This window comes from Varanus komodoensis, unplaced genomic scaffold (assembly GCF_004798865.1).
Source record: "Varanus komodoensis strain SLA01 unplaced genomic scaffold, ASM479886v1 scaffold20_1, whole genome shotgun sequence".
NCBI classification, from domain to species: Eukaryota; Metazoa; Chordata; class Lepidosauria; order Squamata; family Varanidae; genus Varanus; species Varanus komodoensis.
In genome coordinates, this window is record NW_025335587.1 from 3,839,461 (window position 1) to 3,858,732 (window position 19,272).

At 39.6% G+C, this 19,272-nt stretch overlaps 1 protein-coding gene across 2 annotated transcripts in view; it reads right to left on the reverse strand.

Moving 5' to 3' along the window:
* SLC1A7 (solute carrier family 1 member 7) overlaps positions 1-19,272 on the reverse strand; it is a 66,015-nt gene that overhangs the window by 13,689 nt on the left and 33,054 nt on the right. For both annotated transcript variants that reach the window (XM_044429876.1, XM_044429875.1), the window contains 5 exons: positions 16,413-16,455; positions 12,576-12,795; positions 5,304-5,403; positions 3,487-3,720; positions 76-270 (listed from right to left, as the gene is read on the reverse strand). In XM_044429876.1, coding sequence (XP_044285811.1) covers positions 76-270; positions 3,487-3,720; positions 5,304-5,403; positions 12,576-12,795; positions 16,413-16,455 — 792 coding nt within the window. The remainder of the gene's footprint in view (positions 1-75; positions 271-3,486; positions 3,721-5,303; positions 5,404-12,575; positions 12,796-16,412; positions 16,456-19,272) is intronic.

Consider the following 19,272-nt stretch of genomic DNA (forward strand, 5'->3'; position numbering starts at 1 on the left):
CAAGGAAGTCAACATCCTATATTTATGGTGAAATGCCAGCTGACAAAGGGAATTCCTTTATGCATGGCTTTTTACCTGATGGTGATGATCTGCCCAAAGTCCAGTTCATAATTGTTTACTTGAGCAATGAAAATAGCTGCTACTGCTTCATAAAGTGCAGTCCCATCCATATTGATTGTCGCCCCCACAGGAAGTACAAATCTGGCAATCCTCCTGTCCACATGATTATTCTCTAACAAGCACTTGAAGGTTATAGGCAACGTGGCTGAACTGCAAGAAAAACATAGGTAAGCAGAGACTGATTTAGCAGGATGCTGATGTGTACAAACTTGCTTAATTTTTCAAATTACATACAAATTCAAGATACTCAAGATTTTGAACCAATCACTGTGTTCTGTGTTAGAGAACAAGCTCTGGTATTCATGGTGTTGGTACGGCTGTGCAGGTTTCTGGCATTTCATTCATGGGAATCAAAGCCCCTATACATCATCAGATTTCTTTTTAAAAGTGAAGTGAAATTAAAGTTGTTTCTTCTGTTTGGAGATACCACTGAAAATATGTTGGGAGTAAATCTGCAAATATGAGCCACATCTAGCAAGGTATAAGAATTCCATCTGGGTACTGAAATGGATGCCCTTTTCCAGTTGGGTTCTGGTGGATTTCATGATTTTTCTCTCTGTTGCTGTCAACTCAGTCTGTAACAAGGTGATCAAATACATGAATTCTTTTTTAATGGCAGCAATTTGCACAAACTGGACTTTCTGTGGATCTTGAAATTTGCACAAAAGTTCCTTCATTCTTTTTCAAGTACACTGCAGCAGAGAATCAATTGTCTAGTACTTCTAGCCTTTCCTTATCAATTTTCTTAGACGTTTCCAGTGTCAAAAGGCACACCAAAGTGGAGTACATAAGAAATAGACAAAGCAAGCCTACATGTAGGAAAGAAAAAAAATGTAAGAAAAAGGAAGAATTTGTGCAATTCAGAAGCACTGAAGGGCAAGAGAGGTGCTGGCTAAGTAAGTGCACCACAGTGGGGCAGACAATATTTCCCACTTGGCAATGTACAGCCTTTCACTATCAAGTCTTGAACTAACATTTGGCAGTGTCCTTTTTTCTGACAGTTCCCCAAGTATCCAGCAAATCCAGAAAGGTGCATTATTGGATCCTCCTTTTTTGCGATTTCTTGGAGCAGAAACTGATATACATTTACTCTGTTTAACCATCTGGCCTTTAAATTTGAAGAAATTTCTGCTCCCTTTATCTCCTGGCTTCCAAATTTGTGCAAATTTCCCTACCATTTGGAGGCTGGTAAGTAAATTGAGGTGAAATTCATGAAAAAAATCAAGACTGACAAAAAATGAATCCAATTTCTGTAATTTACCATTTTCAGAAATGCCAGGACCCTTCCAAAAATATTCAAAACATTTCTGGAATCAGACAAAAAATCTGAATGGAAATACTGTGGAATTCCTCTAGGTCCAAATGAAATGGAATTCTCACAGTCACACATCTACATCCTAATGGTTTTACTGTTGTTAACTTTTGTTGTTATTATCATTAGGAACACTTAGTACCCTATTTGTTATAATTGAAGAAATTCTAATAATAAAACTGATATTGTTGGAGGAAGGACAGCTATGAAGGAGGTGGCAGGAATTCCTAGGAAGGCATCTGTCCTTCATCTTGAGTCTTTCTATGACTGGCAAATGCCAGTCATAGAATGGCATATTGTATAATTTGGTTTATAAGGCAAGGAACCCAGTATGTCCTTGATGTAATACACTTGTCCTTCACACCGCATCATCCTCATTGTCTGCTGCTAAAGAAAAAGATCATTTGCTGTGACCTCATGGAGGTTTATCACATACCAGATTCATTCGTTGCCTCCTGGCATGTTATGTGAGCCATATTCCTCATTGGATGCTACGGTTCTCATAAGAACACATGCTGTTTTACATGCCTTCAGTTAGCTTTGCTATATCACATTAATATATTACTGTATTGTCCAATAGCTGAAGTTTTCTGGTCAGTTTGCAATAGTTGAAATCATAAAATAAAACTTAAGTTACAATATAAATGTTTACAAGTACAGTATAAAGTGGAAGTAAACACCAAAACAAACCCTAGAATCAATGCAAAGATTTAAAATACAGCAGCAGATTTTGAACAGAACCCAAATGTCTGGGAAAATAAGGTTTTCACCTGACACTGGACGAGCATGATGTGGCATTTAAGATGGTTTCCTCGTGAAACTGCAGTGAAAGGTTTGCAATGAGTTGCCATTGAGAGGCTGATGACACTCAGCTGCAGCACTCTATGATCTGACTCTGGGGAAGCCACCAACACTTGACTACAATTGTGGGCTGGATAATGATGAACTAGCTGAAATTAAATAAAAGCCCGAGAACCTAGCAGTAGATGTCGTGGTATGACCAGATTGTTTAAATGGGCTCTTGTCAAAGTCAGTCGCTGGCCACCATACTTTTCGAAAGGGAAGTATTTGTGAGAGCAAACAGAGAAGAAATCTCATACTTAGTCACCATTCTGTGCACATGAGTACTCATCCTTACAGCTACAGCCATGTTGGTGGCCCCTAAACATGCAAGCTGGCAGCAGAGCTCAGCTTCTGCTGCATGTACTGCTACGATCTTGAAGGCCCAGCACATGCTCCCTCAAGTAGTTGCTTCATTCCAGCAGGACCCCCCACTGAGGGTTGCCCAGGCCCTTTAGGAAAGTGAATGGGCAACTGCAATCACCATTTAAATTCCCCACCCTGCCCTAGCGTAATGCTATGTCAGGAGCATTATGGGAAATTAGAGGCTGTCGTCTAATGCCAATGCTGCTGCCAGCCACTGCCATTATTACCAAGTCCACCAAAGCAAATGGGGATCCACTAAATGCCATTTTACTAAGCCCCACCCCCAAAATCAAGATGGTGCTGGCAAGTCACATCTGCACAAAACTGCAGTTCTACTGATGGCTTCAATACTGGACATGCCCTGTGCTCAGAAGGAAGTCAGGGCCCAAACTTCAAGCTGGCTTCTCAAAGACATACTGCATTTATTACCTTTAATTCCTCCTACATTACTTTGTGCAGTTCAAATACCTTAGTCCCTAAGTAGTCCCTATCTGGAATGCATTAAAGGGAACGTGTCTTTCCAGAGTTCTACTATTATCATATGTCTTGTAACCAGATATTAAAGGAGAAGACAGACTGAAATGGATATACATAATCGGCTTCTGCAAGGTGTTTAAATCCAACCTTCAGTAGTATGTTAAGGTTACCTTAAAATGCCTTTAACAAGACATATGCGGCTTTCCGGATTATTTTTTTATCTACATGCACATGTATAGAAAATATAGGTCTGTGTTCCCCCTCCCCAAGGAGGGGGGAGCTGCAAGGTCAAATTCTGTTGATGACTCCTTTTTTCAAAATTTGGAAGCTATTGCTCCAGTGTTTCATTCACTGCATCAAGATCATAGTACCTGGATGATGTGGCCAGAGCAATAAGCAAGGCTTGAAGAATCCCTCTAATGAAGACAATGGGGTTCTTCTTGGTAATGAAGAAGTACATCATTGGTAAAATAAAAAGTCCATGTACCACCAGGCCACAAACTACAGTAATAGCATAAAATCCTAGCTTCTTCCCAATGGCTGATGGATCATCCATTTCCAAGATCTTACCAGCAATAAGGAACACTATTCCAAATGGAAAATACCTGAACGAAGGAGAAAAATTGAGGGAGAGAGAAAGAGAGAGAGAGACCATATGAAAGGACATATCCACACCAACACTGAAGGAAATTAACATACCTATAGAAGATACTTACTAGGTCTGTGAAACAGCCTTTTTACTGCAATATCCTATATTACCATGGTCAGTTCCAGACTATTTAGAGGGGTTTTTAAACAGTTTCTGTGTGGGTAAATGGCCTGCTATCCCCCTTCACTTCCCCAGAATTAGCAGGGAACCAAACTTCACACTCCAAATAGGAGAGCCTTGAGTAGTTAAGGCTCCCAATTAAAAACAAAACCAACAAAGAACCAACAACAGACAAACAAATTGTACCCTTTGAAGGTTGTAAGTTTTACTGCAGTAGCAACATGGTGTGTTAGTGTGTGTGCTTAATACTTTCATCCTGGAGCATTTGTAGAATTAAAACTGATTCCCCAAGCTGCTGTTTTCCCATGGAAGAGAATGAGGGAAATCTTTTTTTTTTTTAAGCTCATATTTTTCCCTGTGCTGGCAAGCCAGGGAGTTGACTTTAGTTGCAAAACCAGCCCACAGTGCAAATGTTACATGGACAAATGCCCTGAGGGCAATGATCTACTTTTGCAGTACCTGAAGTATACTGCAGTAAAAAGAAGAAAGAAAGCAAAGAAAGAGATTGGAAGCATCATGGGTCTCCCACAGGTTCCTTAGCCCTTACAGCAGTTTCAAAATTATGTCCCAAAGATCCCTATGATTCCTCAGAAGCTTACCATGAGCTTCACAGTGATAAAGTGTTATGAACTGCCCAGAAAGCTTCAGTTCATGGGCACTACAGGAATTAATAAATAAATAAATAATTTATTATAATATAAAGCAGGGAATGGGCAAATCAGCTTTCTTGAAAGAAAACTTTCTTCTTTATTACATCACATTTACATGCCACCTTCCTTTCTCTTGCAAGGAACCCAAGTTCTCCTCTGCAGTTCATTCTCACAACAACAACCCTGAGAGCTGAGTTAGACAGAGAGTCAGCGGCTAGCCCAAAGTCACCTGGTGAGCTTTGTGGCTGACTGGGGACCTGTACCTGGGTATCCTGACTGCCAGTCCAATACAACACCATATCACACCGGCCCTCTTATGGGCATATCTAACTCCCACACGTGGCTTCTTGAGAATCTAGGATTTTAGCTTTGACTCTCCATGTAGGTCAGCAATAAAGCCTGGCCACCATGTTTACCCCTCAGGTACCCCACTGCTGGTGTTCCCTGGCACACTTCAAGAAGAGGGATCAATGCTGAGGTCGGACAGGGTTCCATGAAGCCAGAAAGCTGGAAAACCTGTTTAGAAGAAACATAGACAGGGCATTTGGCACCAATATAGTGCTTGAGCTCCTACTGATAACAGTCAGCAGGCCAGGAAATGGATGGACCATACATATCCAGATCCACCTTATTAACAGCCCTAGACAGACTTAGATGCTTGGAATTTATGTAGCCTTATTCCATGGCTGAAACCAACTCCTCTGAACCAATGGCTGAAATGTGCTTACAGTTGCAAGTGCTGATTTTTCCAAACATGGAATTTACTCACCATACAGCAACAGCCACTATCTTCATGACAGATTCATTTAAGCACTGGCAGAAACTGACCAAAGGAACGCCGCTGTTCCCCATCCTGCCTAGCATTATTCCTGCAAACAGATAAACATCTTGGTTTCATTTTACTCACCTTCATATGAGTTTCCACTAATAAATTCAAGTTTGAACCACCAGATGGAATTATGCTATCTGTTATTTCGACATGTTTGTGTGCAGCACATGCCAACAATTATGAATGATGAATAATGCACGCTTCACATATTTGGTTTGCATTACTTCAGTGCCTGGGCACTTGGGGCCAATTTGGCAAAGATTACCCTCCGAATGTGGAAGGATAGTTAAGCATACTCCTGAGTCTCGCATAGCGGTCTGATCTGTCCTCTCATCACATCCTATTTGCTGTCTTGAAAATGTGTACATGCTATCCGTAGATATTTTTGTATTTCCTAAACAGCTGCCTCCACCTGGGACCTGAATTCACAAAGCTGGAACTGTCTCATTTTTCATTGCACCTATGGAATCCCCGCATACCATGAGTCTCATCTCCACTGTCTACGTTACATGGCTATCAAATGGCAGGAAACTAACAACAGAAAAACAAATAAATGCCAAAATTCTGTTTCTGAGAAATCTATGTTACTATTTCAGGCTTGGATAATTTAAACCACTGAATATTTGGATCACAGAATTTTAAATGGAGTCTTTGGTACAGTAATATAGGCCAACCACTGTTGCTCTCAAAGAAATTTTTGCTTTTTTTTAAATTGTACTCCTGAAAAATGATAGGCAGTGCAATCTTGTGCATACCTTCTCAGAAATAACTTTAGAGGCTTGGCACAAGATGTAAGTGCCCCTTTATTAGTGCGGTAGGCCTGCTTCCCATAGAGGCCTTCTGTAAGCCTGTCAGAGGTGTTCCCACTCATGGATGAGGCCCCAGTTGGGCACTCAGGGGCTACCTCAATGTTCTGGATCTAAAATCCCCTCACTCCCTGGATTGGTCCTCCTATTGTTTTCAATGGTGCCGTTCTTTAAGGAACAAAGTCACCCTGCTCCCCATTCTTCCCCCTGCCCTGTCTGCAGAAGATGGCAGGGCTTTAGAACCGATGCTTTCTGCCCGACATGGCAATTGCTCTGTAAGCCCCACTAAATACAACAAAGTCTTCCTTTTGCAAAGGGGCAGTGAACATACATTAGACATCTGGTGGCAGTGAATTAAATTTGGAGGCTTCAGTCCAAATTATAGTGGAAAATTTGATTGAAAAATCCAACAACCTAGCAGGCTGCACTTAGCTTTCTTCCATGGTAGCCATAGCAGAAAACAAGCAAACGTTTATGAAATTCCAGATGACTAATTTCTATACACGGTAACTAACCAACTAACAATAAAAAACAAAAAATATGTGTTATAGGTAATAAAATAGCATATCTACTGTATGTTTATATTGTATAGATATGCTATATGTAATAAAATATTACATTCTGCTATAGGCAATAAAATTATTATGTTCTGCTAACTTCCACAGTTTAAATTCCCTGTTTATTCAGTGTGACCTATCAGAACAGATAATGGCTGGAAGCAATATCTTTTAAAAATACATTATGAATTATAAAAGCAGACATGTATCTGCTTTAACCCACAGATTAAATACTAAACACAAATGTTTACATTATTTTTGCATGATGTCTGGGTTCAGGCTTGAATGAATCTCCATCAGAAGGGAATGTCATGATTGTTGAGTGGCTGCTGAAAACACCCTCACTGAAGGAGCCAGGAGAGACCAGTTAGCACCCTTTGGTCTTATAATGTACAGTGAACTTGTGGATAGGGCTACATACCCTTCTCATTCAAATTTGGTGCATGGAAGCTACCTTTCTACAGATGTATGTCCCTTGCACCTCCATGTCATGGAATCATCATCCCCTTTAGGGGAATCTGTCACTGTGTTTAGGATCTGGACACCCACAGGGACAGTTCAGGCCTACGGTTTGAATGAGCTACTTAGAAGAATTCTTCTGCTTTCCCTTACAGGAGCTTGACTCACTCCTATTTTCAGTCTTTGATAGAAAGAAAGAGAAGCAGGAGGTTTGTAACACATGTGCAGACACCACCCATTGCTGATTGGCTTGGTGGGCTTCTGAGTTCATATGCACAAGGTGTTTATGATGTAATGTGTATATAATGTAATGTGTATATAATGTGAATTATATAATTTACATGTAATTACACATATATTAATTAATTTTATGTTTCCTCTTATATCATATTACCTTATTCTACTTTAGCTTATTTTATTGCTTTTATTCTTTATTGCTGTTTGCTATATTTTATTGTGATATGAATTTGAATTCCTTATTTTAATTGCTGTATCATATGTTGTGAGCCACCCAGACAGCCTATAGCTATGGGGGCAGCGTACAAATAAATATAATATCGAATGTTAAACCTCAATTCCCAGAATGCACTTTCATGTTACAAATAATCTTTTTGTACTTTGTATTCTACTTCTTATTCTAAAGTAACAATAGCGAGACGTAATTACATGATTAGCACAGGAGAAAATTGCTGCACAGTGGACTCCTTTGCATGTTCATTTTGGAATGCCATTGTGTTCAAGGGGGCTTACTCCCAAGGAGGCCTACCCAGAACTGCAGGCTTGCAGCACAGTCTGTTGCTAATCTACTCAGAAATAAGTCTCACCAGGCTGGTTGGGACTTATTCCAGGCTTGCAGCCTTAATCGTATATTGCCAAAAGATTAGGCCACCTTTCGTGCTAAAAAAACCCAGATAATAGTTCCTTCCAGCACCAGGACACTAAACCAAGAACCAGGTGGAATCAGATGGAGGCCAAGGTTTAGTCATCGATTAGTGATTGGAAAAATGCAGGTTAGACAAGGAAGCATTTAAACAAGAAAGTGCATTTGAAAACAACTGAGTGGGAATGACTTTGTGGTAGAGTTGATATATGTGCCCATCTGCTTGTAGAGTAAATGTGTTTAGATCCTAAGCCAAGCCTCAGAGCTCACATCTGTGGATGTAGAACAGGTTCCAGATTTTTCAGTGTTCTTGATTCAACAGGGAGCAAAATAATCCACTGTCAGACCCAGCCATCTCACAACCATGCTGGTTAGCCTTCATCTAGCCATAATTTCAGATGTTCACACTATATTTTATGAACTATGTCACTCCTTCCTGCTAACAGAAAGTGGAAGACAGTTCAGTGTTTTAGTTCAGCACAAGCATGAAATGTCAGCTTTAGACCAGGGTTAAAAGAATTTCCCCAGTTAAAAGCTATAAAGGGGGAAACATTTCATTTGTATTATCTACCAATGGAATGATATGGTTTCCTCTGGAAGAAGGAGCTTTTCCCTTTGAACATTGGGGTGGGGGATGGAGGAGGAGGAAGGAAGAACTGCAGCCCATATGAAAATTAACTGTGGGCCTATTTCCCAGTGTGACTGACAGCGTGTCCCACCTCCATGCCTGTAGTTTGACATCAGTGTGACTTCACGGATTCTTAGCTATCCTGCTTCTTCCGAATTCCTTTGTCTCCCTTTCCACCAGCTGAAGAGAAGAATGATGGAAAGGTGGGGTAGATTTTACATACATGTTCAGGGGCAGACAAGAATGGATGCATTGCTTTTATCTCACAAATGCTTCCGCAATCCTTGCTGTATTCTGATAGTTCTTCTGCCTGAGACACTCTCATGATGTGTTCATTAGCCAACATCTTGATCTTCCAGTTTCTCTTTTTTTTCCAGAGTGCTTTCCTAGCTATTTGTTTTACAGCATAGAAAACAACTCTGAAAGCCTTGTTCCTCCTTGTAGATTTGTGCTATTCCACTACAGTACAGCTCCACCTAGAGGCCATGTAGTAGATATGTGTGAGCTCAAATTTCAGCTCAAAAGTAGATTGCAGTGATTAGCTGCCTCAGGGAAAAAAGGACTAAGTAGAACACTGCTGCAATTATGGGATGTATTTGACATGACAAGACCCAATTCAGATCCAACTGAACATGCACGAGCTCTTGGTGGGGAGGGCGCAATACTGTGTCAAAAGTTTTGTGCATCATTTTTTTGCTCCTCAATTTGTAAAGAGCTTCAACATTTCCAAAATATAACTCCTCTGATCAAAAACATTTTAATATCTTCCATATGACTGACACCATGCCATTCAAATAACATGTCTTGCATTTGATTCGGTGCAGCCCAATCCTATAAATGTTTACTCAATGGGATGCTTTCAGATAACTGTGTTTAGCTGACCTTCTTGCCAGGAGATGTGCGCCTAGGATTGTAGCCTAAATCCACTCTTTTCAGCTGTCCTAGTTGGAATACATTCATGCATGATATGTTCTCCCAGCAGGCAATGACTGTCATTCTCTGCTGTGGAAGTATCTGTAATAATTTATCTTGGGTGATCCACTATTGTTCAAGTGGTACCAGGCTAGAATTAACTATTTATTCCAAATCAAATGTTCCAGAATGAGCCAAGGGTAATTATAGGGGATGGGTGTCAGCAGTGGCTAGGAAAGCAATCTCCTAGAAAAGATATTGGCATCAAGCTTATGGAACGTATGGCTCACTTGGAAGCATTAGACTAAAGAAAACAGACTGCCCAACCCACAAGAGATCAGGGATATGCTTTATCTGGTTAGCATGAGGTAGTACAGATGGGGCCATGAGGCAGGTAAAAGAACAATACGTGAGGCCTATCCAAGGTAGTTCAGAGCTATGTTTGGTGCCACACGAGGACTTTCCTTTGTTACCTTGTGACTGGAGTCCACCTGCCACCTCTGATCCTAGGACCACATGCATATGAAGTATGCACTCAAGCATGGTGCTCTGGCCGTTCCCCCAATAAGGTCTTCATGTTCCATGATGTAAAAGCAACAATGTCCTTTGGAGGACACTGTATTCTGGACACTGTTTGCTCATGTGATGGTGTGCTGCTTCTCCCTAGCAGAAATAAAGGGAGTAGTTTTCTGGATTCTGGTTGCCTCTTCACAGTTGAAAAGGGTTAAGCAGCTTTTCATTTAGATAAATCTGCTGACATACTTGTTCCAAAATCTAGGGTTTACTGCTGAATGCCATGAAATGTTCTTCTTCATGAGGAAGCAGTCCAGCTCATGAGTCAAACCTCCATCTGAACATGTGGTAAATAATGCCAGCTAAATTAGCGGTTTAAATAAAATCTGTATCACTCAGACTGGAGACAATGCACATTGGAGGTAAACCAATGAGAAGAGAGGGCTAAGTCAGTTAAATATTCCACTGCTCTCTGCAGGACATACTGTGAACTACTTGACTGAACCTTGTATAGCAGGTCAATGAAGCTTTGTTTAAATGCAAATGACATTTTGGAATATGTGAACATTAAAGAACCAACAACATGTGACAGCACACAAACACATGAGCAAATAACGTCCAGGAAAAGTTAGCCACAACTCATGTTCCATTTAAAAAGTTGTTCAACTATAGAAGAAACCACTCTCCCCAGTTTTAGTCTAATCATATCCATCCATCCATCTGTAGCCTAAATAGCTAACGAGGCCATCACACAATGTAAGGGAACCTTGTCTCCCCTGTAATGTAAGCACTCAAATTTGATGTTGATGCAATAGGACCAAGGCTGCAGTCCTATAACAACTTACCTGGGAGAAACCCACACTGAACTCAGTGGGACTTACTTCTATATGTAGGATACTTGCACTGTTAATCATAACTACCAAGTTCTGCTGATTTCAATTGAAATTAGTTACAACCAATGTTTCTTTGTTTGTATCTTGAATCTTGCTGAGTAGCCTGCTAGGAACCACATGATGCATTTCACACTCTATTGGTCTATAAAGGTGTGATGTAAGGTAGACTTTGTTCCATGCAGCTTGTTTTTACTGATGGTGGTGGTGATGACAACTCTCCTGGAAAAGTATAGTGTATTTAATGCACATTGGAAGTTAGTTGTCTGGACAATAGTAGTTCATACACATCTTTGTAATGTTCTACTATTATTTTTTCCCAACCTGAAAAAAGCCAGGAGGGACAATCTGGATAAACACCAGCCTGGTTTGCCTGTAACAACAGCCCACAATATGGTTTGAACATGGTTTGTCACTTAGTTGTTCTATAGGTTCCTGTTATGTGCATTCTGTGCAGTATTGTTTAACTATGGGCTGTTAACCACAAACAAGTCAGAATGAAATCCATGGTTTATTGTTGGGTTGTGAACTCTTTGTTAGCAGTTAACAACTTAGAGTTAAACTATAATGTAGGACTGACATAGTAACTCATGACTGAACAACAACCCATACTCAATCTATACGCAACCTGCTTTTGCTACATGCAAACCAGATTCTTCTATGCCCAGTTGTGCGTCAAGCTAGTGTCACCAGCAAACTATCTTCTAGGAAGCATGCAAGAAGTCCACATGCTGATCCTTCCTGCAGTTACTCTCCTTTTCTGCTCTTTTGTTGAGCTTGGTTGACTGCAATAATATCTCATGCTGGATTTATTTTTCCAGTTTCATAGCCCAATATTGCTGGCAGACTCAAATACTAGTGTGTGTGTGTGTATGTAAAGGGAAATTATCAGACTGTTCCCACATGTTTATTTAAGTTTCTGAAGGTTCTTTTAATCCTGTTGTTCTACTGAAACATCCAAACTAAGCATCTGCTCCTCAAATGTTAACAATAGCATTGTTAACAATCTCTTAGCAAGATTATCTCTTGACCAAATACCTTCTTGTTTGCATTTTTCCCACACAGAAAAAGAGATTTAGCTTTTGAAGGAATTGTTCTTATAATGATTTATCAGCTGTTTCAGATGTAGTCATTGTGACCCTTGTGTAGCAACACATAGTTTCACTTATGCCTTAGGGTAGCCATATATGAGCCTAGCAACAGGTGCTAAATGAAAGTTATATCCTATACACAAACCTCCCTTTGTTTCTCATTCAAGTTCCTTGCAAAATCTCTATGAGTTACAGAGGAAAGCAAAAACCTCCTGGTGGGGAAAGGCAAAGCAAGGTAGGCTTGTTAAAAATAGCACATAGTGTTCCCAGGCCACTGAAAATTCACCCACAATACTTAACTACTCAAAGCTGTGAATCATTTTTTCCTAGCAGAGATGCTGAATACTGATGACTCATGGAATGGGAAGAGGTAAAAATGAAATTGGAAATTCTAAACAGAAAGACGACTTTCCTGTACCAATAACAACTTCAGTCAGTGTATGTGTGTCTTCCATGTATAGGTTTCGAACACATACCCATTGTGGCAGAGAATATTACAATGCCCAACACATTCATGCCTTCACTGGTGCCAGGCTCTGATTTGTAAATCACTTCAGGTGGTGGTGTGATGTCCAAGGCAAAATTCTGGATATTGGATCCATTTTCATCCTGCACCCCATAGATGATGATTCGGTGAGTGGTGCTTTCAGATGCTGCCTTGTTGGCTTTGACAATAGGGATGCTTTTGGTTCGGTACTGAAAGAGCCGAAGACATCTCCATTATATTCAGAAACATCTTGTTTGAGGTTTAAATGTATGGACTTCTCAACAAAGAAAGAAATATCTGTGAGAAATAACTGTCCCCTCTCACATGTACTCCAACTATGGAAGAAATGTGGTTTTCAGTAGAATATATCCATTATTCCGAAATTTGGCTGACGCAAATCATGGTCCCAACCACACAATTGCCAGATAACTGGGAATTGGGTGGTGCTTAGGGGACATTCTCAGAGGGAACAGTAGTTGGGGGAAACTCTCATAGATTTGGGAAGGAAGGTGATGAAATTCTGACTAACCCCAGAAGATATTCCTGGAACTCCATTTAAATTCGCACCTTTACCTGAAGTTTGGAATTGAATCAGTATCGAAGGAAAGGTGAAGTGTGGAGTGCTATTTTTCTTGGTAGAAAGGCATATACAAATCAAGTAAATAAAATAAGTGTCGCCTCCCCTGGTTCTCATCTCAAATACTTTCCCCATGTCCCATGTTATGTGTACAGTTATGAGGGAATCACAGGAGTGACGAACGTAGCTTGGATTATTAGCTGCTCATCTGTTCATACAGTATTGGTGGGGATTCCTGAAAAAAGCTGTCTTCCATCTACACCCCTTTCCCCTGCAACTGAATCCCACGCCTTTCTCAGGGTCTGCAAACCAACAGGATCAGATTTGCAGTGTCACAGAAGCCTAAAGAGGGATAGGAAAGGTTAAAAATCTGCCTTCCATTCCATTATTTTTTCAAGGAAGGGAAGTTAGAATGCAACTCCCTTACTTTCTTCTGAACAAACAGTTTGGCCTTAAGGTGAAATGTTAATTTCTCTTTTGTGAAAGGAATAAAAATAGACTTGCCTGAACAGGTTCATGGCTTAGGTCAGTTTTTAGCCACTACATTATTTTCCCTACACTCTGACACACCATGCAAATATATATTTTGATTGTTGAGAAAAAGTATGTTCATGTGTGTGCTGTGGTTCATGCAAAGTTGTTGTTGCTGTTTTTTTTTTTAATTTGGCTTCCATATTCTAGAAGCACTAGCCAAAGCCTAGGCAATGGCAGAAGTCTCCTTTATTGCATTGGAACACATAAATATAATAAACTGGAGAAAAGACTAAACTATTGGCCTAAAACTGTACAGATATAATGGGAAGTTATCAAAAGGAGTGAGGGTGGCTTGCAAAAATCAAAGTCTAGGGATGTTTTCCAAATTGTAAACCCAAAAGTAAAATTGTAATATCATGATAATGTGTAACCCTGTGGAAATGTATTATAGGGAAAGTCTCACATCTGAAAATGTTCCTATTCCCTATTGCCTTGTCTGACAGTAATTTCCATTGACTGATTTCAGTCATGTGTATACCAAATGAATGTGACACTTAAGAAAAACAGTTACACACCTAATGCTCTAAACACCATAATTAGCAGCAGCACCTGCAAATTTTACTCAAAGCCTTTTCTTACATCACAAGTGGATTCCAAGTAAGGGAAAGGATTTGTTCAAGGCCTTCCTCTTACTTAACATGCTCCGTCTGGAGCTGAAGATGCACACATTTGTGTAAGGTGTGTTGGTCAGTTTCCAGTTCAGGGAATTAGCTTCTCTCACTGGAAATGCTTTAATTGGATAGGACATCCTTCTGCAGTCCCCTGCATCTTAGATGGTCGCTACCACTAACGAGGCAGCTACATTTTGATTGGGGATGAAAATATATGTGACTCGCCCTTAATGCCCTCAGAACTAAATATGAATATACTTTGTGCTTCCAAACCTGTCTGTTCAATGAAACAGGATTACTTTGCTCTCCAGCATAGACAAGGAAACTGAGGTTGCTTCCAGAAAGAGGGGTCTATAAGAAAGCATTGTGGGGCTGCTTCATCTTTCTTATTAAATGCCTTTTCCTCAGTAAGAGAAAAGACAAAAGAAGCAATGGGAAAACATGGGACAGCTACAGATGAAAGGAGTTATTGTCCAGACACCTTCTCCCCTCACACACAAACACAAACACAGAAATCTGTGGATGAGCAGAGCAATGGTGCAAGGAATGTTTAATCTGGAAATACTGTCTCACTCGGTTTATATTTTAGTTTTGTACTTAAAATTTCTCAGTCATCTTATTCCATTGGCAGGGGGAGGGGGCAGGGGAGAACTTGCTATGTCAGTTTACTAGCAAACTTGCTTCAGAACTTTAGAAAAGGCCACTGCAGGCAACACACACACAATATGCAATGCGTAGGGAAGAGTTATTAGCATTGTACAACAGCCAAATGGGGACAAGCTTGCATGGATGAGTATGGGCACATTATGAAGGTTTTCATAATTTCATCTATGAAATTTGGGAACAAACAGGATGAATCAAATCTGGCCAACTCTATTAAGATGTGAAGAATGTAGATTTTATGCTGGATTTATACAATTTGTGTCTCAGTATCTCTCAGAACACTCACCACCCATAGCACAGAAGGAAGAGCCTTTCTGTGTTTTATCTAAGTACATTTGACAAGACAAGCGAGGGCAAGAGAGTGAGCACCTTTTCAGTAGATGCACCCAGAATATGAAACACTTGACCCTTTTTGCACATTGCTGAAGACTGTTTTATTTCAGCAGACTTGTGATGAAATGTTTGTATGGTTTGGTTTAAACAGCCAGCCTGTGCTCTTCCGTTGATTGTTTCATAGTGTTCCTTTTGTGAAATGGTCATTTTTAAATATAACTGCTGAGAGCACTGCTTTTGCCCATATACTTGTTTTATTAATTAAAAATAGCATTTTTTAAAGCAAAACTGGGAGGCTGATAAAATTCCCGAGACAACATTGCAAGTTTCATTTGGCCCAGTGAATCACAAGCTGCCCAGGACTATTTCATGGCAGAGCTGCACAGTCTAAGGATATACATGCAAATCTTGGGAAAAGAGGAGGTTGCCATACAATCGGGTCAGTAGTCTTTAGTACAGTATTCCCTACTGTGCAGGTTGCCTCACAGTAGTGCTCCCGGGCTTCAGGCAAGTCGTTCTGCAACCTAATGTTCCCTGCCAACCCAACCCAGAGATGCCACAGATTGAACCTGGGCCATTTTGCACAGGAAGGCAAATTATAGCCCTTCTCTAAAATCCACATGTTGCAAAATTAACGTTAGAAACCAAGCCCATACTCTACTTTGTGGGGGTTGAAAACTAAAGCTTTCTACCACTTTAGTTAACACCTCTTGCCTCAATCTGATCTACTACCTGCCTCCATGTGACTTAGAGAAGAATTAGCATTAAAAGAGGGGATAATTTAAGAGTTTTTAAAAAATAAATCTGCATTTTCATACTGTTATTTAAAAATATGTGCATACTTCTGTTTATACATAATTTTATATCAGGTATTGTAAGGTTTTTCATCTTTATAAGTCAGCAAGAGAGAGAAATGCAAGACATGTATGAACTGATTACTTGGCATTCGTACCTATAAGGAAGAGATTATTCTTTCTGAATGTCTTCTGAAACGAACAGAAAAAACTCCTTATGCTTCGAAGTGGACTTGCATTACGCCCTGAGGAGCATGTTTATTTAAGGGGAATGTTTCTGTAGTGCCAAAACTAATAATGATCCAGACACTCACCTGTTTAAAAGTGGCTTCAACAAGGTTGGCGGGAAACATGTTTCTGAAAAGAAAAAAATGTGATTTCCAAGGAATTAGACAGAATGTGTGCTCATCAGGCATAAACATGTACAAGCTTTTTCCCCTTTTAGGCAGTCTTTTATATGTGGATTGTATTTTATTTGGTTAATAAAATAGTTTTGGGTCATTCACAGATTCCACTGTTTTTCTGTCTTTTCTGTTGCAAAATTTATAACAGACAAAAGTAGAAAACTGGAACTGTACGACATTCTACAGTCAATTGAAGCCTCAAAATTACTTCTTCTTAAAGTACTGTTATTCCCTGGTAGACATTCAGATGCACAGGAAAAGGCCTTAAAATTACACAATACAGTTTAGGCAAGATATGCTATCTCCTAACTTAAACGAGTGAATCACTATGCATTTCTGTAACTTTACAAATACAGACATTTGGAAATTTACCCAAGTCCTGGCATCTCAAAATAAAGTGGAACTATCATCACACCTTTATACAAATACATGGCATGACCATACTTGGAATACCATGTACATGACTCAAAAATGACTGTAGATCTGGAAAAGGTACTAGAAAAGGCAACCAAAATCATCAAGAGACTGGAATAGGTCCCCTATAAGTAAGAAAAAGTTACAATATTGTGGGCTGAGCAAAAGGAGACTATTGCTATTACATGATTTATTAAAGTCATAAACTGCAGCAATAGTTCTATATAGGATTCTCTGGGAGGTGAACAATTAAATAAGTTAAATAAACAATTAAATAAAAACAAGTAAATACAAAAATAATACAATTTTGGCAAGTACATAGATCATTAACTTAGATTATTTGAAGCACATATAGTAGACTAAAACCATCCATAAAATCCATACAGAATTTAAAATCAGTTCAACACCATTAATTACTAAAATGTCTGGAAAAAAGAACTGTCTTTGCCTGGCACCAAAACTATTGCAATGGGGGTTCCAGTCATTCTACTCTGGGGAGCCTATTCCAGAGATGGGATGAAACCACCAAAAATGCCCCTCTTCTAGTTTCCATCCTCTTCACCTCTTCAGAGGATATTTCTTTAAGAAGGCCCTCTAAACCTTCACTACATGATGTAGTGTAGGCCACCAACTTGGATGGCTTCAAATGGGGGAATTTAACAAATTCATGGAGGATAAGACTGTTGATGGCTATATATGACCTCCAGCTTCAGGGGCATATTCTTCCACATACCAGCTGCTAGTGACACAGGCAAGAGGGTACTATTCATGCATGTCCTGATCTGGACTTCCCATAGTTATCCAGTTGGCTACTGTGCAAACCTTTGGCCTTTGCTCTGACACAGCTCAGCACTTGTGGTTACCTTTTGCAAAAGGGTGTGAAGCAGCTTTACTTAGTTTGGTGCATATGTGCCTGTTTGTCCCATGATGAATCCTGTGTGAAGTCCTGCATCGCATATGTGAATGATGAACTGCTCAAGATCAAATGCCTCAGAACATCTGTATTACTTCAGACCTGCTTTCAGTGCAGTCAGCTAACATTAATCGAACTCTGAGTAAGCAAGTGATGAAATAACGGGTATTTTTCTCAAAATAAAATGATGTGGTTTGAGTGTTAGAAAACGTTATTTTGTTGCAGTAAAAGAACCATCTTTGTGAAAGATGTTTGGTCTCCATGTAACATCAAGGGAACAACACCTGTATGCTTACTGAACAATAAAACAGTTGTCCTGAAACATACATTCACATTTAGTCACATTGTTAACAATTCCCCTTCAATTGCCTCACAAAGATCCAAAAGATCCATGAACAGTTAAACAACCTACTCTAATTCCTCTCAAGAACACATGCTAAGAATTGTCATAAACTAACCCATGACTGTCATGTGATTTTTGGATGAAAGGTGCTACAGACGTGCAAAGGATTATTGCACTGATTAAATTATAGCTCAGTCTGTGGTGAATAATTAATTTGCAGCAACAGATTCCCATTGAGGATTTTTTGTCTACAGCTTTAATTGAAGAGGAGCTACATACAAGGGCTGGGCACCTTTCAGAGCGGAATATGAATTGAATTGTGTCTCGCTACTGCCAGCACAATTGGCAGCATTAAAATGCAACTGGGACTACTCCAGAGAAAAAAATATCAGATGGTCAGTAGCTAGATTTTAATGTCAGCCACATTTGTGGAGGATTACAGCATTTTATTTCTTTATCGTTCTTTATCCTGCAGGAATTACAACTGCCCCTCTTAATACAGGAGTTTGGAATTCTTCCAATATATTTTAAATAGATTGTTGTTGTTGTTCATGATGAACCTATTCTTTGAGGCTAGCTTTGCTGAAGTGACCAAACTGATCTGATAAGAGGATGACTGATTGTGCTTACAAAATCTGTGCAAGAAAGAAGGAAGGAAGGAAGGTTAGTAAAGAAAAAGGAGCAACTGAATGTTGGTACCAATCTTTCATTTCCCAAGAGGGGAATTGAGGGAAAGTCTAATACTTAGGCTACATCTGGCTTGCACTAAAATCCACATTCAATAAAATTTAGTAATAAAAATTATTATACCAAAATACACTTGAGGGAAAAGGCAACTGGCACATAAAGCTGAACAAAGCTTTTGTTGGCAGTATCAGAATTCTGCTAGAAAACTCCAGATTACCTTCATATTTTAGCATTAAATATTAGATTTTTAAGGTGTTCTTTCCATTTTGAAAAGTTAACCCAATCCATGAATCTACATCAGGAATTTCCTTTAGCATTATTTGATAGTGTGATCAATATATTAGAAATATGAACAAGTTTTCTTGAGGTCTTTCCAGCTCTAACATATATTGTATTACATTAAGGAAGCAATC